At 45.2% G+C, this 26,085-nt stretch overlaps 1 protein-coding gene across 10 annotated transcripts in view; it reads left to right on the top strand.

The window, feature by feature from the left end:
* The window catches only part of magi1b (membrane associated guanylate kinase, WW and PDZ domain containing 1b), a 180,342-nt gene that overhangs the window by 95,570 nt on the left and 58,687 nt on the right, over positions 1 to 26,085 (top strand). For all 10 annotated transcript variants that reach the window (XM_054751557.2, XM_054751539.2, XM_054751550.2 and 7 more), the window contains 5 exons: positions 13,340 to 13,459; positions 18,320 to 18,553; positions 22,146 to 22,371; positions 23,217 to 23,299; positions 23,906 to 23,941. In XM_054751557.2, the coding sequence (XP_054607532.2) occupies positions 13,340 to 13,459; positions 18,320 to 18,553; positions 22,146 to 22,371; positions 23,217 to 23,299; positions 23,906 to 23,941 (699 nt within the window). The remainder of the gene's footprint in view (positions 1 to 13,339; positions 13,460 to 18,319; positions 18,554 to 22,145; positions 22,372 to 23,216; positions 23,300 to 23,905; positions 23,942 to 26,085) is intronic.

Here is a 26,085-nt window from a genome sequence, read left to right as displayed (position 1 = left end):
AGGGTTGGGCTTCAGGGACACCTTCATGTCACCGGGTGCAAACTGGGTGCAGGATGGGTGCACAAAGAGAGCCTGTAAGTCACTAACTCGCTTTGCAGATACCAAAGCCAGGAGTAGCACCACCTTAAGAGACAGGATCTTAAGGTCCAGGCCGTCCATAGGTTCAAATGGAGGCCCGGAGAGGGCCGGCAGAACCAAGGACAGATCCCATGAGGGCACCAGGGGTCGAGACACAGGGAGAAGCCTGCGCGCGCCCCTCATGAAGCTACACACCAGGGGGTGTTGACCTGCCAGTTTCTTCCCAAAACCCAAGTGTCTGGCGGAAATGGCTGCTAGGTACACTTTAATGGTGGAGAAAGCCTTCTTCCCATCCAACAAGTCTTGCAGGAAAGACAGAATGACGTTCACCGGGCATTGGAAGGGTGAGACCTCCCTGCCCTGACACCAGGCTTCAAACACCCTCCATTTACAGTCATATAGGGACCTAGTGGAGGGGGCCCTAGCATTCTGAATGGTTCGAATGACTGCCTGGGGCAGCTCTGCTGACACTAGCCCGCACCCCTCAGGGGCCAGGCCCACAGGGCCAGCCGTTCTGGATGAGGGTGGAATATCGAGCCTCCCGCTTGGGACATCAGGTCCCTGCGAAGCGGAAGTTTCCAAGGTTGGCCCTCCAGGAGCTGGAAAATGTCCGCCACCCAATGCATGGCTGGCCAGTATGGGGCCACCAGAATGAGAGTGTGGAGCTGGGTTCGTACCCTCAGCAAGACGGGTGGTATCAGGGCCACTGGGGGAAAAGCTTAAAGCAGTCCCCAAGGCCAGTCGTGCGCCAGCGCGTCCACGCCGAGTGGAGCATCTCGGTCGCGCAGAGGACAGTGAGCATTCTCCTTGGAGGCAAAAAGATCCACTACGGCTGTGCCGAACCGGATCCAAATCTGTTCCAACACTGCTGGATGCAGGCTCCAATCCCCGTACAGGGTTGTCCCTCTGGACAGCAGATACGCCCCCCGATTCAGAACACCCGGGACATGGGTGGCTCTGATTGAGAGGAGATGCCTGCTGCACCATAGGATCAGTCTGCGTGCCAGCGTGTGTAACCGCATGGAGCGCAGCCCCCCCTGGTGGTTTATATAAGCCACAGTCATGGTGTTGTCTGTTCTCACTAGGACATGATGGCCGGAGAGAAAAGGCAGGAAGCGCCTCAGGGCTAGAAAGACCGCGAGGAGTTCCAGATAATTTATGTGTGTCCCCCAGAGCTCTCTGCTCCACACACCCCTGACAGAGCGACCCTCCAGGAGCCACCCCCCCCCCCCCCAACCTGACAGGCTCGCATCTGTCGTGACCACTTTCCTCATGAGAACCAACCCCAAAGGCACCCCCTGTGCCAAGAGGGAGGGGTGACGCCAACAGCGGAGCGCCGCGACGCACGCTGCAGGCCGTCACCCTGCGCGCTCTGTGGCGCACTGGAGAGAGACCCAGAGAAGCCACCCAGCGTTGAGAATCTCTCATGTGTAGACGGCCGAGTGGTACCACTGAAATAGCCGACGCCATGAGACCCAAAAGCCTGAGGCATAACGCAAACCGCACCGAACTGTGTAGGCGGAAGCGCGCCAGGCAGAACGAGAGCGCGTTCACGCGCGGTGCCAAGAGACGGGCCGTGAACGCCCCTGAGTCCAGATTCAGACCTAGAAAGGTTATTTTCTGGGAGGGGAGTAAAGCGCTTCTCTGCCAGTTTATTCTGAAACCCAGACCACACAAGTGAGGGATCACAACCTTCGTGTTTGACGCTGTCTCCTCTCTGGACCGTGCCAGCAGGAGCCAGTCGTCTAAATACGTGGCCAGCCGAATGCCCCTCCCTCTCAGAGGGGCGATCGCCGCCTCCGTACACCTGACAAACACCCTCGGGCTCAGCGAGAGGCCGAATGGGAGCACGGTGTATTCGTAACACACTCCCTGAAAGGCAAACCTCAGAAATTTCCTGTGTGGAGGGTACACGGGAACATGAAAGTATGCGTCCCTCAGGTCGATTGAGGTGAACCAGTTGCTCTGGTGAATCAGACGCAAAAGGGATGAGAGCGTGAGCATTTTGAATCTGTACTTTCTGAGGCATCGGTTCAGGGCCCTCAGATCCAGGATCGGGCGAATCCCGGTCCCTCCCCGCTTCGGGACCAGGAAGTACCTGGAGTAGAAACTGCTCTGTGACCGATCGGGAGGCACAATGCATATCGCTCCCTTCTCCAGCAGGGAGGAGATTTCTCCCTGAAGGATGTGAGATGACAACCCCTGGGCGTGGGAGAACACTACGCCGGAGAATCGAGGAGGAACAGAAGCGAATTGGAGCCTGTAACCCCTCGAAATAGTTCTCAGCACCCAACGTGAAGCAGAAACCGCTGTCCATTCCTCCATGTGAGTGGAGAGCGGTGACACAGCCGTGACACACGGAGCACCAGCTCCCTCCAGAGGTTGTGGGGCAGCTGTGCTCGTGGCAGCCACTTGCGCATGCGCGGGGGCTTTGTGTTTTGACGGCCCAGGCTTACGAGGAAGCCCCGTGGCGCCGCCCCCGCCTGGAACCGCTCATGGGTGACATTTTTATTGATTTTTGCTGCGCCCTTGACATCTTGTCTGGATGCGACAGCGAACCTTTTAATGCTCCTTGAGCGTGACATGTTTGTGAAAAACAATGTGAGTGCTTGTGACGTGTGTTGTGAGCCGGCGCCGGCTGCACGTCCTGGCCCCACCCTGGACCGCTCGGGAACTCTGCCGGAGGGGTTCCATGAGGGGGGGGGGGGGGGGGGGAAGAAAGCACCATGGCAACATCGAACAGGAGGAGCTGGCGAACGGGGTACCGCCAGCTGCAGCGTCGGGAGGGAAGAACTCCGACAGGCTGCCCACTTCTTCCTCTTCACCTGCTGACCGCCGTGTCTGGTGGATTGTCCCGGCGGCGGAGCAGCTTGGTTGCCGGATCGCTGAGGCCAAACTGGTCGAGGCTCTGAGCCCGAAGGAGCTGGTTGGACAGCTTGAGGCTTCGGGCGCTTTGGGATCCGGAACTGAGGCTGGGCTCGGGCAGCTGCCTGAGGCAGGTTCGGCCGAGCCGGCAGCGCCGGTGAGGGTTTACGGGGAAGGCAGAGATGAAGGGCTTCATCCTCTTTCTTTTTGGCCGCACACCGTTGCTGCATTGATGCCAGGGCAGAGCCAAAAATGCCTTCAGGCACGATTGGCATGTCCAAAATGTCCTCCTTCTCTCTCTCAGAGAGGTTGGTGAGGTTCAGCCATCGTGCACGTTCTTGAAGCACCATCATGCCCATAGCTTTAGCCGTAGCATGGACCGCGCAGCGCTGCACACGCAGGCAGATGTCGGTCAGTACGGTAATTTCCTCCCACACCTCCGGGTCCGGCTTCGTATTCATGTCCTCACAGAGCTCGGCTTGGTACGCCGAGAGCATGGAGGAGACATTCAAAGCTCGGACCGAGATGGCGGCAGCCTTGTACGCCCTCTCGTTCAGCGCCGACTGGAAGCGGTCCGCCTTCGCAGGGAGAGCGGGAGGCCTGGAGGAAGTCGCCGAGAGCCGTGGGTGCAGGTGGGCTGCAACCAGCCGTTCCATCGGCGGCATACGAAGCATGGCAGCCTTCTCCATCCCTTCGAAGTCCAGCGAGGAGGCTCCTTGGACAGGAGACCTGGAGCTGAACGGGTGTTTGTCCCAGGAGGACCTCACTTCTTGGAGTAGCTCCGGGAAGGCGGGAAGGAGGGGCTTTGCCGCCCTCGTGGCCTGAGGCAGCTTCTTTCCGTCGTAGCGGGATCTGACAGCCTCAGTGACCACGGTGGGCCAAGGGATGTTGAGCCTGGTCGCAGCGCGTCGGCAGACTGACTGCATGTCCAGGTGGGCGGCCGGAGAAGCCGCTCCATCCCTGGGAGAGGACGGAAAGCTAGGCATGGAGGCCTGAGCGATGGGGAGAAAGACGTCGTCCTCCTCGTCCTCCTCTGAAATGAGGAGTTCCGAGGTGTCCTCGTCGTCTCCGTAGTCCAACTCCAACACGTCCTCGGGGTGGCCTGGACCGGCCAGTTCGAGCTGTGAGCCCCAGCTGAGTTTGGCACTCGGTTCCGGCTCCGGGAGGACATGTTCGCTGGCGTCCCAAGGCGGTGGCCCAGAGGCCGGCAGGCAAGGGTCCTTCCCCGACAGGCTAGCTTGGCGCGCTATCCGCCGGCGAAGGCTCTTCAGGGTGAAGCAAGCGCAGCTCTCACATGATCCGGGGACTTCCAATGCCAGCTGGGCGTGTTCCAGCCCGAGGCAGCTCGAGCAGACCCTGTGCGGGTCTTTGCTTGAGATTTTGTTCCCACAGGTACAGAGGCGAGCTCCTGCGCCGTCGACTCCTCTGGTGGGAGGAGCGGCTTCCATGTTGGCTAACTGGTGTGTTATCATAGAACGACCAGATGCACTGGAGTGTGAAGCTGCTCGTTATGCCCCGAGCCTATGGTGAAGGTCAGGACAGAAGGACGGTAAGTTAACGTTCGGCGACGGAGAGAATATTAGAAGGCTCCGTCTGTGAACAGTTGAGCTAACTTACCTCAGAGATAAGCGACCACCGAAGCGAGAAGAGGTGATTGAATAGTGCGTGCGTGGGGACGCTTGCTACTTATAGTAGCAGGGGGACGCGTATGTCACGGTCACTGGCCAATCAGGATTGGCGTATTGAGATAAGTGCTTCTGAGGAATCCGCGGAGGGGCGTATCCCATAGTGAGACATCGAAACGAATGTTAAGAAAGAGAACTTGCGATAACACTGGATGTGTCTTAGAAGTTTCTGGCCTGAGTTTTCCAGTGAAATTCGGTTTTATAAATTGTGTCTTTTGGTATTGCAATGTCACATCGTCTCCCCTGTAGTGTGCTTGCCAATACACACCCCTTGTGTAGAATCCAGATTTTTCGCCTTAAGTTTAGTCAACAGATGTAGGTCTTCCAGCTTAGAGACAAAGCTGGCCTTTAATGTCCACTCAGGACCCGATCTGAAGATGAGCTCACAGAGGATGTAAGATTTCTGAATCATCTTCAGTGATCACAGATTCTCTTCAGTAACCAGTCAGCTCTTCTTTGTTGTGATCTGCGTCCCCTCTGCACCAGGCAGGTGCTGTTGGACAATGTCCTCCCTTCCGCCTCTGCTCTGATGAGGACTGAATTAAGTACTCAACTATTCTTTTGTTTAAAAAGAAAAAAAACTTGTGTTATTGTGAGTTATTGGACTTGTTAGTTTTAGAAACGTGTTTCTTTATTTTTGTTCTTTTTGATTAACTCAGGTATGTTTCTATCTCTTCTTGAATCCATTGTCTTTAGTTGTCTTTTGTTTCTGGTTGCCTTAGTTTGTGTGGCAAACGTAATCTAAACAATTCACATGTAGGTAATGCTGAAGTCTTGTTGCAAGAGCAATATTTACACCCTCTGACTGTATCTTAATAGCCTAAAAATGTAGACCAATCTTAGCAGTAACATAATATTTCTCTGCAGGTCGGTCTAGCCACGCTCCATTGTAGCCTCAGCAGGTCTATCATTGGCCTGAGCAGCTATGTGTATTGCCAATCACGGCATGATTCAATGGACAAAGCACCAGAGCTGTGACTGAAGAAAACTACAAAGATGGTGGTGGATTAGAAACAGTGCTAGTTTGAAGCGGCTTTTGCATCAACTGTGGACTATTTCGATTTGGGCTTTTCTTTGAGAAATGAGAAGATAAAGTTAAAGTCCCATTAGTCATCATCACACCAGTGAAAGTACACTTCAGCATTTGACCCATCCTGGGACTGATCTCCCAGTCTCAGGGCGGACACTCTACCACTAGGCCACTGAGAAGGTAGAAGTACTTGAGACATTTATTTCTATAAATGATGTATTTGCTTCTTCTACAGTGTATGGTGGACTGCCCAGTTGACTGACTGTTTGAAAGATGACCATAGACTCCGTTGTTTGAGTGGGTTCTTTCAATGGGCCATGGCCATCCTATGTATTTACACGTAGGATGGCTTGCCAGGCTACTATCTTTATAGTTCAGCATGTTTTCTTCCTTATGTTTCAATCCGGTTCACTTTTCTCTTTTTAAATTGAGAGATCTGTGACATTTAAACAGAGTGAAAGAGACCCAAACTTCGATATCAAACAGGATTTAATGAAGATGTTCGGGATCACAACTCCTCAGGTCAGGTCTGAGCTACAAAGCCCAAATTTGTCCAAGAAGTCGAGCCCAGCTTTGTCCTCGTGGAGGGAATTTAATGTAGGTCAGAGCTAAAATGTGAGGCCATGCCTGGAGGATATGTGCACTCTCACGGTGCTCTGCTGCTCCGGGGGAAATGTAAGGGTAGGAAATAAACATATTTTTCACACATGGGGTATTTTTAGAAGTTGTGTCCGCATGTGTTTGCAACCTCCTCCTTTTACAGTTGGCAGTCTTATGATGCCATTGTGGTGTAACATTAAACAGGGAGTCATTTTAATTTCACATGGTTGTTTTCTTTCTTCACCTCATGTTCTAGAGAAATTTGCAATAAACTTCCCAAATTTAATGTTGTTGTGTGCCGTGACAAATACGACCAACCTGGTCCTTTCTGCCACTAGAAGCCCGGCGTTTCTCCTAAAATAGGCTGCCATGGATGAAATATAGATGAGCCGTTTGGACCGGTCTGCCAGTTAGTATTACTTTGGAGTAAGTGAAGAAATTCCACATAAAGTATATTTAAACAATCCATTTTGTTGAACGCTGTTTAAATCATGAGGTCTGTTTTAAATTTTGCACGAGTTCTGGAGTTCTGCACGACATTCGACTCATGTCTAATTTATTCCCTTAAAGGTTGAGGCTCTGTTTATTCTGGCTCCAGGAAATGCCCGGCCCTAATGCTAAGAAAGAAGGGAAGTTTGGGATGTGTGGCATTCATCATGGCAACACAAACTTGGTCATAAGTAGAGGTAATATATATATATATATAGAGAGAGAGAGAGAGAGAGAGAGAGAGAGAGAGAGAGAGAGAGAGAGAGAGAGAGAGAGAGAGAGAGAGAGAGAGAGAGAGAGAGAGAGAGAGAGAGAGAGAGAGAGAGAGAGAGAGAGAGAGAGAGAGAGAGAGAGAGAGAGAGAGAGAGAGAGAGAGAGAGAGAGAGAGAGAGAGAGAGAGAGAGAGAGAGAGAGAGAGAGAGAGAGAGAGAGAGAGAGAGAGAGAGAGAGAGAGAGAGAGAGAGAGAGAGAGAGAGAGAGAGAGAGAGAGAGAGAGAGAGAGAGAGAGAGAGAGAGAGAGAGAGAGAGAGAGAGAAGCTGTTAAAGCACTCAATTTCCTAAACTCTACAACATGTCCAAACGTTGGGTTCTGTGAACCAAAACCCCAATGAGACGATGAGAAGATGGACACCCAGGAGACGATTTGATATTGATCGTCTGTGAAGCTGATTGACGGTTTGTGGACAAACTGGGAGGGCCAAGGTCACAGCCAGGATTGTGACCAATGGCTGTTGTGCATTTTGATTGATCCTCACTTCACAGCTGATCACAAATGGCTCCAAAAACTGGAGCGTCCCTTCAATTTCCTTCAATCACATACTGTATGTAATAACTCACACATTTATGTCACCAAGGCTTCATGTTTAAAGCTGATTTGTTCTTTTTTCTTCAGCCATTGGAAGATTTCAGAAAAGCTTTAAACCTTCCCTAAAGATCAAAGCTCTGAAATATAATCTGCTTTCCAAGGAAGCTCTTATGGCTTAAATGTTAGCAGCTACTGACTTGGCAGAGAAAAATGAGTCTCATTTGAGTTTCCTTATTTTTCTGGATAACCTGTTAGTGAGTCTGATATTAACTGTCTTTTATCTGCAGTTTAGTCCTCCTGCTTTCTATCTGACTTTTGATTTGTATTTAGTTTTTTCAAATGTAGCTTGCTTGGACAGCTTTTTTGCACTTTATTATAATAGAGTAGATGCTTTTGACTCCAAGTTAACACATGTATAAAAACAACTGATTCCTTATGAAACACAAATCACAGAAATTTCAGTCTTCATTCGTGCTAACAGATGTTCGCTTTTCCTGCACAATGTCTGGCGGCATGTACAGGAATCAGCATGACTCGCGAATGTGAGGTGATTTGTATGTAACACAAAAACACAACACAGCAATGGAGATATGGGGTCGATGTTTAACATTCTGCTCAGTCTTTGGCTTTTTGACAGACTCTGAACCCGAAAATGACTGCAGTCAGCGAGGCAGCAGGCATACAGCCCCGGAGCAACCAGTGGCCCCAACCCATAGCCAATCGGTGACCAGCAGTCGCTGACGTAGCTTTTTTTCACCTGGCTCGGTACACTTGGACCCACATCGAAGCAGATATTTGATGAAGATGTTGTCCAACAGAACAGAATCTTTTTGAGTCGTGCTGAGTTGGGCTCATAGGAAAATCCCCAGACAAATGAGCTGCAACTTGTTAGAAACTTTAAAAGTTCTTTTTTCTTTTTGATCTTTTTAAATTCCTGTTTGATTCCATTTCAAAAGGGTCTAAATGTAGGTCTGCTTGGAAAAAACAAAGGATGATGCAGTTTGATGACCGTGATCAGTGTCCTTTGAATGTTGGTGTTTTTGATTAGGAAAGCAGCAGCAAATATTACTTAAGATATTGGGACATTAAAACTAAGAAACTCTTTGTTTATAAGATATTAACATAACCAGTGATGCTAATTAAAACAAATACTTCAGTTTGTGAGGCAGCGTAATGACTGAACCCCTGAGGTATGGTCAAGGGCTTGTGGACTGATGAGCCCATAATTACTGATGAATGCATCTAAATAAGCAGATGTGTCTTGTAATACAAGCCCAGTGGAGTCATGTTATGGTTTTGGGTTACATCAGGTGGGCATGTCTAAGTTTAGCATCGTCATGGGCCCAAACATGAACAACGGTGGCTATTTTTAATGAAGATGGTAAGTTGCTCAGGTGGAACAGAATGCCAATTCCACATCCTTAGAAAATATTTTGATCATTTTTTTATGTTATCATCTATGGCTCTGTCATCACGGTTAACCCTAATATTACTGTGGACCAGGGATGCAGGTATTTCTAAATCTGTTTAACCAGTTATTGAAGCCATTAAACGGCTATTACTCAGTTAACTGTGTGTGTGTGTGTGTGTGTGTGTGTGTGTGTGTGTGTGTGTGTGTGTGTGTGTGTGTGTGTGTGTGTGTGTGTGTGTGTGTGTGTGTGTGTCTGCTCTGTCTTCTCGATCCCCAGTGGGTCGTGGAGCATGGCTGCTTATACTGAGCCAGGATCCTCTGGAGGTTTCTTCCTGTTAAAAAGGGAGTTTTCCTCTCCACTGTCGCTATATGCTTGCTTAGTATGAGAATTGCTGTAAAGTCACTGACTTGATGCAATTTGCTGGGTTCCTTATATCGGAAAAATTTTTTCTGTTTGGCTCAATGAACTGACCTGAATTGGAATGTTTATTATGTGAAGTGCCTTGAGATGACTCTTGTTGTGATTTGGCGCTATATAAAAAAAATTGAATTGAATTGAATTGAACTGTATATTACACCCATGCACAACAGAAGTATGTGAACTGGCAGTTAATTGGGCAAAGCTATTGTACTCGGTTACAACATTAACGGGAATTAACTAGTTAACTATATACATCCCTATGTGGACTGTGTTCTTCTTCAAATTTGTTCTTGTAAAATACAAAAATTAGGTGCATGGAAGGTTAAGAGTTGAACTCGAAGCAGATGCCTCGAGTTCTCACATTATCCTCTGTACCTAGCCTTGTTTTTATGTGTTGCTTGAGAATTAAATGACTTATCTTGAGATTAGTTTCAGAAATCCGCTGTCACAAAAAGCACATGAAAGAAGAATAGTGATTAACATTCAGTCATCCTTCCGCTTTCTGTTTTGTTTCTGTGACAGCCAGACTTATATTATTAGAACTATTTTGTTATACATTGATAATTTTCTTTCTATATCTTTATTGGTCTTCCAGCTTTTTAAAGGTTACAGATCTTGGCTTGCTGTTTCACTCAGCTTCAGACCAACCATAGTCAACATTTTCTGTTTTTTAAGCAACTAAGAGCAGCAGTTGAGACATTTGAAAGATATCTTAAACCGTGGGCGGCGGTGGCCCAGGAGTTAAGTGCTCCTCTCGTAATCAGAAGGTTGCAGGTTTGAGCCCCACTTAGTCTGTCGCTGTGTCCTTGGGCAAGACACTTAACCCACCTTGCCCGCTGGTGGTGTTCGGGAGGACCAGTGGTGCCTTTGTACGGCAGACTTGCCTCTGTCAGTGTGCCCCAGGGCAGCTGTGCCTTCAAAGTAGCTCATCCCTACCAGGGTATGAATGCGTGTGTGAATGGATGAATGACTGATTGTGTTGTAAAGCACCTTGGGGCTTCCAGGACTCTAGAAGGTGCTATATCAAATACAGGCCCCAAATTTAAAGGATGAACCAGTGTTCAAATAGGATCTTTAGGCTCTTTGTTTTTAGAAGATTGTCACACAAACACAAATTTTTATATTTTGTAATTTTTAATAATTTTTCTATTTTATCAGTTAAAGGAGGAGTTTAAGAGTTTCGGAGAAAGATGGAGCACAAGATCTATTGATGCTGCATCTACAGTGATGCTGGTGTTGTACCGGTCTGTCATGGTGACAAAAAACCTGAGCCAGAAGGTGCTCCCAGCTCCGGGCCTGTGCCCTTCCAATATTCAACTTGTTCCTACGCCCTTGGTTGAAGATAGTCTTTTTAAACCTTTCTGATCTTCTGTTCTACACTTGTTGACTTTTAACAAATAAAATTGAGGTGTGCACACCGCTGTCCTGTCCAGATCCAAGGAATGAACTTGTTTCTGTTGCTGAAACATTTCGTCATAGAATCCCGTCGACATCCTCGCCGGTTCCTCTCTTCTATTGGGTTGAGGTGTTGCTCTCCACAGCAGTAGTCTGGTCTCTGTTGGTGTGACTAAACAAGCCTCTTCTCAACGTGTAGCTGTTTAAGTAAATTAAACTGTGATCTTCTGTGTGGGTTCTAAAGGTGATGGATCATAAAACCTCCCACCAAAACAGCTGTTACAGCTGTTTAAACCAATGTTTTGCTGATCATTAAATGTGTTAACACTAAAGCATGTTGGAAATTTCTGGGAGGAGTAAGGTGACAGGGAAAATAAGATGGCTTGGTCTTCTCGGCCGTTGTGGGTGACGGTGGCCCAGGAGTTAAGTGCTCGCCCCGTAATCTGAAGGTTGCAGGTTCAAGCCCCGCTCAGTCTGTCGCTGTCGTGTCCTTGGGCAAGACACTTAACCCACCTTGCCTGCTGGTGGTGGTCGGAGGGGCCGGTGGCACCAGTGCTCAGCAGCCTCGCCTCTGTCAATGCGCCCCAGGGCAGATGTGGCTACATCATAGCCCATCACCACCAGGGTGTGAATGTGTGTGTGAATGGGTGAATGACTGATTGTGTTGTAAAGCACCTTGGGGGGTTCCAGGACTCTAGAAGGCACTATATCAAATACAGGACATTTACCAATACAGGCCATTGTCTCCATACAGAAATTGGTCCTTTTGGGAATTTGCTTAGTCATCAGCATATTTAGACCATTGAGGTTGTGCGTGAAGTCCCTGATCAGTGCCAAAAGACATCCGCAGACTTAAATAAAAAAAATGTATTCTTGTTACAGTACACCATAGTTTAATCCATTCGGAGAACCTGGAGAGGGGCTGTGTGACTTAGAAATGCATCATGACCAGGAGAAGTGCAGCTTTTTATGGCGCTCTGTAGAAGACCACGAAGTGGCCACAATTTGCTGCATTTTTTTGGACGTTGTGAGTTTTAAAACTGTTATTTTAAAATAATGCTTATTTGTTTCATTTCATTTAGCTTCCCTGGCAATTCCTCCAATTTTACAAATGCTGGTTGCTTGGTGACATTTGTCAATATCTTTTCTCCCTGAATTACAACCTATTAAATGTTGACTAATATTCGTTTGTCTGTTGTCGATACCAATGGTGATACTTTACTAAAGAGATATCACCTGATGCTGATTTTTAAGAGATGGTAAATATTAGCCCGATACATTCCCCCAAATGCTCAATGAAGCTTTTGTTCAGGCGTTTTGAGTTAATTTACACTACAGTGATAACGATGTTTTCCTCATAGTTGTTCACCAATACTCTGCCTTTCCGCCCTGTTTGATACACTGGTCACAATTCTGCTTCCTTTTGGGTTTCTTGGAGCAGTGTCTAAATGGAGAGCAATCAATGGCTGCTATTGTACGAGGAAATAGGCTGACAGTCTGCTGAACTCTCTCCAAGGTTGACATTCGGTGTAAGACACGGTGCCTGGAAATGGGCAAAGTGAGACCAATCATTTGATAGAAACTAAATGAATTTATATCCATCTACAATCAAATTGGTAGTTCTAGCAATGCACATCAACATTTTGCCAATCTGTGTACATCATACCGTGCCCTAAAATGACGATGGCATACAATAATTTTACACTTTTATTGTGACAGCTGAGTGATCACCCTGATGCAAGTTAGGATCATTATCCTTAAGAAAATTACGGTCTTGACAATCATTTCCGTTTTTGTTTATTGTTTGTCTTCAGGGCTGTAACGCATTTTTTGCTTTCAGCTAGAATGCACTCACGCGTGATTTATCACCTGTGCCACAGATTGTGGCAGCAGAGAGAGCTTGTCCCAATATCGCCACACGTCTATTTTTACCTGCTTATAGCTTACGAGCCCACTGGAGACAAAATGATTGGGAGACATCACAGATCAGGAGATGGAAGAAAGAGAAAACTGAAGAGAGGAAGAGAAATTCTTCAGCCGTCATGACATAAACGGCACAGGCCGCATCATTTCCAAGCCTCAGATAGTTTACATGATTTTATAAGCAGATGCATATTTAATACAAGAAAAGTAAAATGAATATTATTAGTTTACTCCATTGTGATGATCTCACCATTGTTTCGGTTTTAACACTGCCATCGAAGCCACGCTAGCCAACTGTCAGCAGCCATTTAAGGCAGTTGCTGGAATCTCACAGGCTACATGCCAAATCACACACACTGAATTTTCCCTAAACATATGGCAGGATCTCACTAGGTGTTAGCGCAAAACCTCACACGCCACCCCAGTGTTAACGACTATCATCAAACAATGGATAAACTCTCCTATTACTGGACTGTCATCAGTAGCATGACAAATGGCTCTGTTGTGTCAGCTACTGCTCTCCATCTGTGGTATCAAAACTTTTGTTTGTAATCTCTTTGTTAAAGTAAAACTAATTTGTAACTGGAAGTGATTAAAGTACAGCTTGAAGGTGACTCATTTCTGTTTGGGTGTTTAGGTACTACCCGCGCCCCACGAGAAGAAGAAGTACCCGGTGTGGATTACAAATTCCTCTCTGTAGAGGAATTCCTGGAGTTGGAGAAAAGTGGAACCCTGTTGGAAATAGGAACATATGAAGGTAAATCATTCTGCCGTATAAATAGGGCTCAATTCTCTGCCTCAAGTAGAAGGAGAGTTTTACTACTTTGGTGTCTTATTATGGCTGGAGGAGCAAGAAATGAACAGCCTGAGGTAATGACAAATGATCCTGAGCCAAAAGTTAAAGTTTATGATTTACCAATCGGTTCCAGCCTACGTGCTCTCGAGATCTGACTTGTGACCAAAAGCAGCAGATTCTAGATTCAAGCAGCTTAAATAAGTCGAACTGCCACACCACCACATCCAAAGGAGTGGGTGGAGGTGGTTCAGGACACTGCTTAGGATACTTTCTGTTCTGGACATGTCCTACTACGAGGAGTCCCTATTGGGCAGACCTAGAACTCACTGGAGGGATTATATATATCGTTTGGTCAGGAAGGACCTGTGAATTGGACTAGATAAGTGGTAGAACACAGATTAATGGATATCTAACTTTTTTCCTTAATCTGAAGCTACAAATACAAACTTCTTATTGAAGAGAAGCCAAACCTCTTCAGCGATCTAGAACATTTTTTGTTCTATCTATCCATCCATTCCATCTGTTTTTGTCCACTTATCTGGGATCGAGTTGCGGGGGCAGCAGCCTAAGCAGAGAGGCCTAGACTTCCCTCTACCCAGCCACTTGGACCAGGTCCTCCTCTGGAGTCCCAAGGCGTTCTCTGGCCAGATGAGACTAATGGGCCATTCCCATCTGTACCGGGTCGGTCCGGGCCGGGTAGCATAGGTTGTTTACATATCTGGGTGGCCTGGTATTTTTCCGGGCCAACCAAGGCTCATTCTCAGCCCTCTTCTTGAGGGGGTCTGCTTCAGGCCGACCAGGGCCAACACACCCACTGCTGACAGCAAATTCACACCTTCCATTAGAGCAAGCATCTGATTGGTGGGTAGAATCAGCCCACATGGGCTTAAGGCAAGGATGCATGGAATCAACCGGGCCAGGCTGGGGCCGACTGGGGCTACCCGGCCCGGGCCGACCCGGTACAGATGGGAATGGCCCAATAATCCCTCCAATGTGTCCTCGTTCTTCGATCAGGTCTCCTCCCTGTTGGACGTGCCTGGAAAACCTCACCAGGGAGGCGTACAGGAGGCATCCTAACCAAATGCCCAAGCCACCTCAACTGGCTCCTCTGGATGGGGAGGAGCAGCGAGTCTACTCCAAAACCCTCCTAGATGAATGAGCTTCTCACCCTATTTCTGAGGGAAAGACCAGACACCCTGAGGAGAAAACTCATTTTATCAGCTTGTATCCGCAATTTTGTTCTTTCGGTCACTACCCAAAGCTCTTTACCATAGGTGAGGGTAGGAACCTAGATCAACCGGTAAATCGAGAGCTTCACCTTCTGACTCAGCTCTCTCTTCACCACGACAGATCGGTACAACACTTGCATCACTGCAGACGCAGCACCAGTCCACCTATCGATGTCATGTTCCTTCTTTCCCTCACTCATGAACAAGACCTGAGATACTTAAGTTCCTCCGCTCAGTGCAGTACTGATAAAGCTTTTAAACAACATTAACAAGAGCAGCAATACGAATGAACCAGCCATCAAACTGGCAATAGGACCTTTTTATTAACATGAAAAAGTTTATTTTAGTGTCTGAATGATGGACAAAATCTGAAGTGGTTGCCATTCTAAACATCTGAAGATGATTCTATCGCTACAAGGCTCTTTCAGCTGTCCCCTGGAGATGGAACAACAGCTGGTCTGTAGATCAGAGAGCACAAGTAGGGAGGATAAGGTGAGAAGGTCAATATTGTTGGATGGGGCATTTAAGGTCAGTGATTTTAAAACAGTCAGTAGGATCTTGTCTTAAATCCCACTGATAATCAGTGTTGTGGTTCTGTAGTAGAAGAAATTATTTCACATCTTTGCTGCAGAGATGTGAGCAAACCTCACTGTTCGTTAATCACTTTTACTTTCAAGCAACCAAAGTGGTGGTGCTCAGATGATAAAAAAAATGGTGCTTTTTAAACTAAAGTAAGAACATTGTAGTTGTTAAAGAGCAAATTGCAGGTTAAATTTTTTTTCTAATTCATATGCTGTCCAAAAAAAATGCTATTTAAAAAGCTTATTGTGGATATTTGGTTTTAAAATACATAACAGCAGAGTTTTCTAGTAGAACGTGGCCTTTCTCAGCAAAGCTTTTTTCTAAAAGTGAACCTCTGACGCTGCCTCAGCTCAGTGTGGAGAGTGGCTAGTTGTAGGCTAGAGAGGTCCTGTTATCCAGTCAGTGTGTGTGTTTACTAGTGGTGGGTTGTGTTCATGTTGATAAACTATAGTGTGTGAAGGCTGTCTGGACATCGAGTCCCCGGGTTTCCAGACAAGAGAAACAACGCCTCTATCTCGGTGCCCGACGGCGTTTTGTGCAGCTGAAAAGACGGACTTCTGTAGCCCACATCGGTCTTTATTGGGACAGGGAGGTCCGCGCTGGGCTCCAGAGACCTGTGGCGGGGTTTAAAAAATCAAATGCGGATTTCTGGAGCTCAGATCACTGTCAGAACCAGGTCAGAACCGACCACCAGAAGACACGCGCGGCTCAGCGGGCCAGCTGGTTTCCAGGTTGGAACCGGATCAGAACCGCCGCCTGGACCACCAGGAGAGGATGCACGGCTTTTAAAAATACCAGCTCAACTGTCTTGCTTATGTTTGGGTCAAATCCAGCTCACAGAAGCTCGCATGAGCTCCAGAACCGGATCACAGGCATCTCTCTCTCAGCTCAGCGGACCAGCCGAGCAAGCTTTCTGGGTCTGAATCAGATCAAAACCACCGTGGACCTCTAGAGACGGATCGTGTGCAGCTTTTAAAAATACCAGCTCGACTGTCTTGCTCGTGTTTGGGTCAAATCCAGCTCACAGAAGCCCGGATGAGCTCCAGAACCAGATGACAGGCATCTCTCTCCCTCTCACTAAGCGCGATACGTGAACGGATATTAGCGAGTAGGAGACCGCTGGCAGACGCTCATTAGTATTAATATTATATTAACTGACCGAGACTATTTTAATTGTCTGGTACACGATGGTAATCTGTACAATATTGTGATGTTAGCACACGAGTTTAAGCTAACATGTTAACTCACCAGACACCTGCTGACCCTCGCTGCTTCTCCTCCTTAATCTCTCTGCTTTGGCCGATCGTTTCTCCCTCCGGTTTGTCTCTGCCCTCTGGGGCGAGCAGCAAACTCATAACTTTATGGTTTTGGTCCATCATGAGTATAATTGTAAACATTTAAAGTTTCCTCTGTGTCAGCGCCGGCATTATAATCTATATTTTTCACTGGATTAAGCTAACAGGACTCCCTCAGATGACGTCACTTGGTTTGGCCAAAAAAAAAAAACTCTCACAAAAATGACTCTAAAAGCCTAAATAATTTATGTTTGTGTAAAAAAAATGTTTAAAACGAGTTTCTATTATGTTTCTCTAAACATCGTTCGTGGGAGTCTCTAACCTGCAATTTGCTCTTTAAGGTCCCAACAAGAGCTGTCATTCCTGCAACAATTACAGTTTACGTTTAGATTTACCCAACTGGAAATGACTAAAGTGGGGATAAACTAAACTAAATTAAGAGAAACAAATTGCCTCCTATATTTAGAAACTTGATATGATTGAACTTCCTTCAATGCATCTGCATCATAACATGTATGAAAAATAAGATTTTGTTCTTGTTGCTCTTATTGTCGGGTCTTGTTTGAGTTTTAGTTCACGTAGAGCAGCTGCTTTTAATATCTGAGCTCTGGTCTATGTATGTTCAGATCAAACAGAAAGTTGTTGTAAAATGTAACTTCTAAGATTTTTATGGGATATTGATGGTCTGAGATTAAGATGCAACCTTAGAAAGTGTCAGATTGCTGTGCTGCTATCAGAAATTATGAAAATGTAGTAGTTAGGAAAACTACTTTTAAAAGACAAGCAAGCAAAAAAATGTAGGTTCCCTGATACAAAACTAGTCCTATGGCACAATCTAAACACTCCCACTTCCACCCGGGCGCCGTTGAATTGTGTGTTCCAGTCCAGGGGTGCAAGTGCGTTGGGTGTCTCGATCCTCAAGTGCAGAATTTGGCCACGTCCCTTTTGCACCCTTCATCCGCACCTTGCCCAAAGTTTGCATCGATGCGGACTTCGGCAAAGGGTTTTACCCACAGTCCATTGCTGCGTGGGGATTTTGAGAAGAAGGTGGAACAATAGCTCAAGTGCCTTTGCTGAACATAAGTATTTTCAAAGGAAAGAAGTTCATTTTAAGACAGTGATGGCATTTTTTCATGCTCTGAATGTGGTAAACTAAGATTTAATGTGAACAGCAATGAATGTTAATTTTTTCAATTGTTTGAAAAAAAAGTAGCAAGTAGACTTCCAGTGACTGGTACTTTGACTTTTATATTCATGAAAAGATGAAGTTCTGGTTGTTTGAAGTAGTTATACTGTTATTTCTACACGAGGAACCACTATTGTGTCACAGCAAAATAAAAAGATGTTAGTACACAAATATGTAGAGAATGCTGTTTGTGGAAATGAGCAGAGTTTTCCCAAAAAGTCTTCATCTCAAATGTAAAACAAATAGTAAAAATGCAATTATAGTTTCTGAGAACTTCCCACAAAAAAACACATTTATTTAGAATAATTAAAGAAAAGCAACTTCTTTCAGTTTTAAATTTTCTTCATCTTCAGCATTTCCAACAGACACTCCCTGTGGCCAACCCCTCTCACTCTCTCGCACACACGCACGCACGCACACACACACACACACACACACCTCTGACCCCTCCTGTCACTTCCTCCTACTACTTCTTTTCTGTCTTTAATCTCCCACCTCTCATCTTGTCTCCTCCCCCCTTGTTTCCTAGGTAACTATTATGGGACTCCCAAGCCACCGCTGCAGCCCCCCGGTGGGAAAGTGATTAGCGGTGGTGGTGATGCCCTACTGCCAGACGGGCTCAGCAGAAGCCTGCCGGGCTCACAGCACTCCACTCCTCGACGCGCCAAGTCCTACAATGACATGCAAAATGCTGGAATAGGGATTGGTGAGCAGCTACAGGAGGACGACGAGGACCTCCCTGATATGAACAGCAGCTTTACAGGTACGTGGAGACAACAGGGCCAGTTGAATTGGTCTACTGGAAGATGTCCAATTATCAGACTCTACCGAAGCTAAATTCCTTGTAAATGTAATTTTACTTGGCCAATAAATCTGAATCTGAATCTGACATGTCCAGGCTGTGGGCTTCATTTAAAATAAACATGGAAAGTCGGTTTGTACAAATTTTGAGCTGAAACCTTTGGACAACGGTTTTATTGTGGAATTAAAGCTGAGCAGGAACAGGATGGTGGTGTGATGCTCAGTTGTGTTGACCCTGTGATGGACTGGGATGTGTCAAGAGCCCTTTTCCAATGGCAGACCCCTCCACCTTGAGTTGTAAGTTAGGGCAGAATAAATGTAGAAACCAAGGAGTCTACTGTTGGCAAGCAAATGAACTAGTTCATCAGGACTGCATCATGTGATGTGGCAGGGTAAAATGACAGATCGTCTTGATTAATGAACTAATTGTGAACTATTGGACTTAATGATGAAAATTCACAGTTTTGAATGAATTTGTTTAGTTTTTAGATAAATATTTCAATATACTAGCAATACTAGCTCTAGGTAATTTGATCTGTGAAAAAAAAACTATTTCTTATGATGCTCCCTCTAGTGTGGAGCGTAGCTCCTCGTAGCATCAATCCTGTTCGACAGAGTCGGTTATTTCCCCTTTCAGAAGGGATGCAATCATTGTTTTCCGTTTTGGAGCCGAACTTTGCTTACGCAACTGACAAGTTCAAATCAAACAGTTGGAGGTGAATGAAAGTTTGGAAAAACTGACAACAATTATAATAAAGTGGCAAGTGGTGATGCATAGGGCTGCGCAGTGGTGCAGTGGTTTGCACTGTAAAACATAAGTTGTCCATTAAGCCAGTTTTACAAAACAATGCCGTCAAGTTGCCGCAACGCCATGGCGGCATCAGGTTATTTATAAGTGGTCAGACCGTGGTTGTAATGTGGCGCAATTGGGTCCTTTTTATGAAAGATTAAACGATGGCGGCATAAAGGGGGTATGGGGGCGGTCTCTGTGCTGCCGCGGACTTCCATTATTCCTTTATTGTGATTGAAGCCACACTTATTCCAATCCCAATTACAAATCTGTAGCTATACTTTAAACAAGCCGCTCCTAAAGGAGTCTGTCCCCCACAGCCCCAGTGCAATCTCTGGTGATCTGACCTCCAGCTCTAAGGGAGAAAAGCTCCAGGAGCGCTACATCACTCCAGATTATCATCTCAGCTGATTCTGTGGGTTAAGTGAAACTTATGGCCCATTTTTACCTTCATTTTCAATATAATTGACGGCCGAAGCTCGGCATTAACTCCACGCCACGTGACCCTGACCCCCCCTTCTGTTGTTCCAAGGTGCAATTGTTGTTTATAAGATAGGCAATTAGCGCAATATCACTACCAAGCGAGGCGGAACGAATGCCGCAAAATTTGCGCATCGCCATGCTGGCACGGCACGTTGATGAGACACACCATTGTGGTAATAGTTAGCTGATTTGTCGGCATGGTGTGTCGAGGACTTGTCATGCCCCGGAACCACACTGAAACTTCTTTGAATATAAATCTGAAAAGGCTGTCGGGATTGATGCATGTTTTCACGTTGCAAACATTTGCAATATATTCCTTCAGTTATATTAGGTTAACCAATTTCATGGCTGATTGTCCTTCATCCAACTGATTGTTTTGTTTTTTCACCTCGTGCGTCTGCTGTAGCGCGTTCAGACACCTTTACCAAACAGATCACCAGCACATTGGTCTAAGGCGACAGCCTGAAAAGGCCTTATTCATAGTTCAGATATGGGCTTTGGTCATGTTTCTCTTAGCCTCTGAGAGTAAGGAGAGGGGAATTTCAGGGCTGATGGGTACGAAGGGAGGGGAATTGGAGAGAGGAGATCACAGTAGGAAATTACAGTGAAAGAGGGAGTGACTTGAAAGGAGGGCAAGTCTGAAAAGGACTGAACAGGCAAGCAGCAGACTGGTTTTGTGAAGAAGAAAATGAAGAAGAGTGCACAAAGGAGCAGGAGGTAGTGCAGCAGCGGCAGTCCTCTAGTTTGGAAACGCTAGAGCTCTTGAGTGGTGAGTTTTTGTGTTTGTGCTGCATCGGTCTGTACTGTACATCTGCATCCACAGGTGTTGCATAGCGCCACCTGGCTGCGAGTAGCAATAGATTTACTCGCCTCTTTGACTGAAACAATGGAATATATGGAGCACAAAGATGATCAGATTTTCTAAAAGTAGAACATGCTGCTGACATCTGTGCTGCTTTTCAAACAATGTCAGCCATGTGTTGTTGAGCGTAGTGAGAAGGAGGATTCTGCCTTTTGTTTCTTACACCAAACGTTTGTGAGAAGGATAACAGGAAGCTAGGTGCTAACGACTCAGTGGCCACTGCTGTAGGTGTAAACTCCCCCCCATACAAACACAGCTGTCTTAAGTCAACATCTTTATAGTCCCAAGACGTGGGTCAGGACAAATAGCTGTTTGGTTCATTTTGGAAGTTATTTCAAACTTTTTTGTGGATTTTTTGTCTGTTTGGGATTACCCAAGTTTATTTAAAGAGCAGGTTCACTAAAAATCATTTTTTAGTTTTTATTGTTGAAAATGATCTGTCACTCCAACATGCAGGCTAAAAGTGATAATAGTCTCCTGCTCCCATTTCCCACATTAGCTTTTGAAAGAAAACAGACAAATGCTCAATTTAGAAAATTCTGACTGATCTATGTCACACAGTCACTTAACATTCGTGGACTCATCCATCTTGGCTGGCAAAGAGGAAGTCTGGTGTTGGTTTAGCAACCAGGAAAGAGGCGAGAACGTCTTGGCTGGTAGCAGCTAACCGTTAGCATTAGCAACTCCACCACACAGCTGAACTCCTCCAGGCTTGTGTTATTTGTGGAAATAAAACATCAACATTGCAGAGCAAACGGAGTCAGTGGTAGAGTTGTGTTGCTGTTAGCCAATCAGATGCAAGATGTCTAAATATCAGGAAATAAGACTCCAGATCCTGTCATCTGAAGCTACTTTCTCTTCCATGTGACATCTATGTCCTCAAATAGGCGCACAGGAGTTTTTCCCCAGAGATCACATTACAAGGCATGCATTTGTACTAGACCACTGCAAATGTAATAAAAGTATGAGTAAAGTTCACCTTTAAAGAGCAGACGTTTGATATTCGTGTGAAATCTTAAGTTTTACAAAATACTGTGTAAACCTTTTTTCTTTTAATGTTTTGTATTGTTTTGCCACCTTAAGCTAAAAGTTCGTTAGAGTATTTTCAGCATTTTGAAAGTACTTCGGTTTAATATAGTTTTTGAAATGAACTGAAATTTACTTTTAGGAGAAAATCTAAAATAGACCATGTCGGTAACATTTATACATGAGAATACCGTCAGTAATGCATCATAAAATGCATCATCAAATATAAAAAAAAAATATTAAAAAAACGCATTGGAAGTCCTTGAATTAGATTCTTTCTAAGTGATAAAAACTCTCCAACATATCAAGCTGTTTTTGACTGATCCATTGTTGAGATCATTCCTTCTCTGCTCTGCGTTTCTGAAATGTCACACCTGTTTCTCATGTCTCCAGGAGACTCTAGTGAATTTGAAGACATCCACCCGCCAGCGCGCCCCTTTGCCCTTCGCCAGAGTGACCTGTCCTACGGCGGCACGACCCCCTCACCATCGGCCACCACGGAGAGCACACAGCAGACACACCCTCACCTGAGCCATCCTCCCCCGGAGGACCCACTGGGACCTCTACCTGACAACTGGGAGATGGCCTACACCGAGAACGGAGAGGTCTACTTCATAGAGTAAGCAGCAACTAATAGCAATATTACAGCCTCATCTCTGCTCACATTTAGGGTTTTTATGTTGCTCCGGAGGATTGTGAAAGCAGCGTGTTGCTTGATTTATCCACGTTACTTTTTGCTTAATATGTAGAAATGCCTGGATGAATGAGATGTAGTTGACCTAAAACAACTGTTGTGCTGGTATGAAAATAAAGGCTAGGAACCACTTTATGTTTAATACAGTAAGAACGTTCCTAAAGGGTTCTTTAGTGTTCTTTGTTCACTCTATGAAGGAGACTAGTCCACTTCACCTCATCAACAAGCTGGATTTAAAGTATTGTATGAAAGTTTGAGGGAAATTTAATAAAAAAAAAGTCAGGAAACTCGTAGTTAGTGGCCTCTATATACAAATTATTATTTTATATTATTTTATAATAATAATAATTATTATTATTTATTTTTCATCTATTTGAACCAAAATGAAATTTCATTTGGACTTTTGTATTTTATGAGTTGATGCATCTGCCTAGCTCTAGTGGTAGAGCGTCGACCCTGGGACTGGGAGATCAGGGTTCAAATCCTGGTCAGGTCACACCAAAAACAAATGGGACCCGGCACCTACCCGCTTGACAGCATTAAGGGGCTGAATTGGGGGCTTAAACCACCAAATGCTTCCCTAGCGCGACCGTGTCTGCAGCTCTGCGTTCCCAATGGGGATGGGTCACACCTGTGTGTGTGTGTGTGTGTGTGTGACAGCTGATGGGACTTTAACTTTAATCTAATTCAATAGACGCTAAATGAAAAACCGTTGATTATTGATGACATGTTTTTGTCAATATAACCGTGTGTTTGTTTGTTTTGTTCAGCCACAACACAAAAACCACCTCCTGGTTAGACCCTCGGTGCCTGGACAAACCTCAGAAACCCCTGGAAGAATGTGAAGATGATGGTAGGTCTTCATTAGGCTCCACAAAGATGATGATTGCCTTTTGTAAGCCGACTAAAGCCTGCAAAAGATCTTCAATGCCCTGTGTAATAGTATATTTATGCCATTTATTGACACATTGTTGTTTTTTTGTGGGAGTGAAACCTTTAGGTGTCAGTGTTGGGTAACAGAAATGTTGAGTCATGTTGGGGTGGTTCTGATGTTATTCTGCTCCAGATTTGATCACATCGCTGGATTATTTTTGATTTCAATAACGTCATAATAGACTTCACTTTGGGAATAAAATAGAAGCTGTAGAATTTCAACCCATGCACCTGTCTATGTAAAAGTTAGAAAATTAGAACTTTATTATGTGCAGCTTTTGATCTTTTACTGTGCATAAAATATTTAGTCAAACAGCACAGAAATCCAGATGCTTGGACTGAACTTGCCTTTTGTAAACATGCTCTGATGTTCTGGCTCTGATTAACTCTTGCCACCAAGTGGCCAGATGTTGCTATTACACCCAGCTAACCCCTGATGTGTGCTTTTTTTTCATCCACTCCTTCCCCTCCATCCTTTTCCCTCCAACGATGTTCTGATGTTGCTTCGTTCCACCCCAATGAGTAGAAGGGGTGCATACGGAGGAGCTGGATAATGATCTAGGTAGGTAATTCTCTCATCGTTTGAATCCCAGTGCTACATCTCAGAGTTGCTTGTCCTTACAAATGTAACCTTGAGTTTTTTTGTATATCTTATTAAATGTTAGAGTTTACAATGGGAAAGAGGCCATAAGGTTAATTGTGCACATCCCCAGGACCATGCATGACGGCCAGGAGCTCACTTAGAGTGATTTACCGTAACTCTCTTCATCCAAAACGAGACGTTATATTTACATAGGCTTGACATTTGTCCAGCCTTCTCTATGACATGGTTCTGACATTTAGCTAACACACTCTGCATGAGGCCTTTCACACATTTGTCAGCTTACCCACATAGACGGAGACATCATAACAGAACACACTCCCATCTCAGCAGGCAGTCACCTCTCACATGAGGCTGATCTACAGTTGTCATGATGACTTCTGAATGGGTGTCTATGTGCAGGCTGGTTTGTTTTTATTGTTCCCAAGGTTCATTAGAAAACTACCCACCAAAGAGGTTCTGTTCTGGATCAGATTTGGTGATAAATCTCCACAGCCAACCCAGAGCTATGTTTTTATGTCACTAAATGTAAACGTCTGGTTCTTTTGGCTGTAATTTGAGTTGGGGATCGACATGCAAGGAGACACATAGATCACAGGGTTTATGTTGTTATTCCTTCAAAAGGATCTCGTGGGATAATTTTAAACATCAGCTGATATTTGTGAACGCATTTTACTTATCTCTGATTGATATTTATAAACACACTGCTGAAAACGGGAGGTATGCAACATCTGGCGCTTGATTTTCAAACAGCATCTGGACTGGTGACATTAAAATACCTGACAATGTTTATAAATATCCTTCCAAACAGTGTTTATGAATTCAGAAGGCTAGCCTAGAAATCTGGACGGACATTAGGAGAAAAAAAAAAGATTTTGCACTGCATGTCGGACTAGCCACACTCCATGTCAAGTCAGGCTTGGATTTTTTCAGACTAAGAACCATCTTCAGCAGAAGGGGTTCCACAGGGACAATAAAGGTGTAATTTTACCAGAGAGCATGGTGTTCTGAGTCAGCCGTTCAGTAAGTCTGTTCAGAACTAAATACATCTACCAAAATCAGAGAGGCAGCCGGTAAGATAAATTTATAACAAATTGCTGGTTGTGTATGGACTTTGCTGCTGGTTAAGTGGTTAAATAAGAAACCTGACCTGATTGCCTAGGCGTGGCCCAAACAATTGACTCTGTTGATTTGTTTGGTATAATCACAACATTGTTTGTGGTTATTTGCCAGTTAGTAAGATGATTACTTTATTTTAAATCTGAAAATGTTTTTAGCAAGTTGTTTGTTGCAGTTTTCTCAATATTTCATTTGGTGATAAATCTGCTCCCAAAATGGTTTGTTCATTTTTGGGTTCTGTGATTAGTTTCAATGGAAGATGAATTATAAAAGATAATGATAAATAGCTTATATTTTCTAAGGTAACTATTTGATGTTTAACACTGTTTAAAAAGCAATGCTAAAAATAATTATGTAAAATTCTGTAAATCTAATTTAAGGTTATATGTCTGCTTGATTAAAGGTTTTTCACCTGACATGCGGAAAATAAACATAAAAGCAGTGAAAAAAAAGTGAAGCATTGTTTCGATCTCTGAGTGAAATCCAGTTCCTAAACTCTGGGTGGATGTTTATCCCTCTCAAGTGGGGAAGCACAAAACAGTGTGGGACTTGACACTCCATAAGAGCCTCAGTAGGTCTACCATTGGCCTGAGCCATATTTTTCTATGCCAGTCACGCCGCTCTATCCATTTGGTGGGCAAGATGATGTGACAGCGGAACAACAAAGATGGCGACTGCTCGTTTGAAACAACTTTGTCATCAACTTTAGACAGTTTAGATTTTGGTTTTTCTTTGAGTCAAGAGCAGATGGAGGGACCTAAGTCCTTCATTTAGAAAAATATGTATATGCGTCATCTTTGACAGTGTATGGTGAACTGCCCTGTTGACTGACATCTGTAGGAGTGAGTGAGTCACACTGTATGTTGTCCAATAGCACATGGAGACAGTTTGAAAGACAGCCGTAGATCCTGCCCCAGGACTGAGATCAGCCAAGGGGTCATGGCAAGACTAAATTTTCATAAATATAGGATGGCTTTCCGGGCTAT

Source organism: Nothobranchius furzeri, chromosome 3, assembly GCF_043380555.1.
Source record: "Nothobranchius furzeri strain GRZ-AD chromosome 3, NfurGRZ-RIMD1, whole genome shotgun sequence".
In the NCBI taxonomy this organism is placed as follows: Eukaryota; Metazoa; Chordata; class Actinopteri; order Cyprinodontiformes; family Nothobranchiidae; genus Nothobranchius; species Nothobranchius furzeri.
Note: the sequence above shows the minus strand (reverse complement) of the source record. Positions and strands in the feature narration are given on the sequence as shown.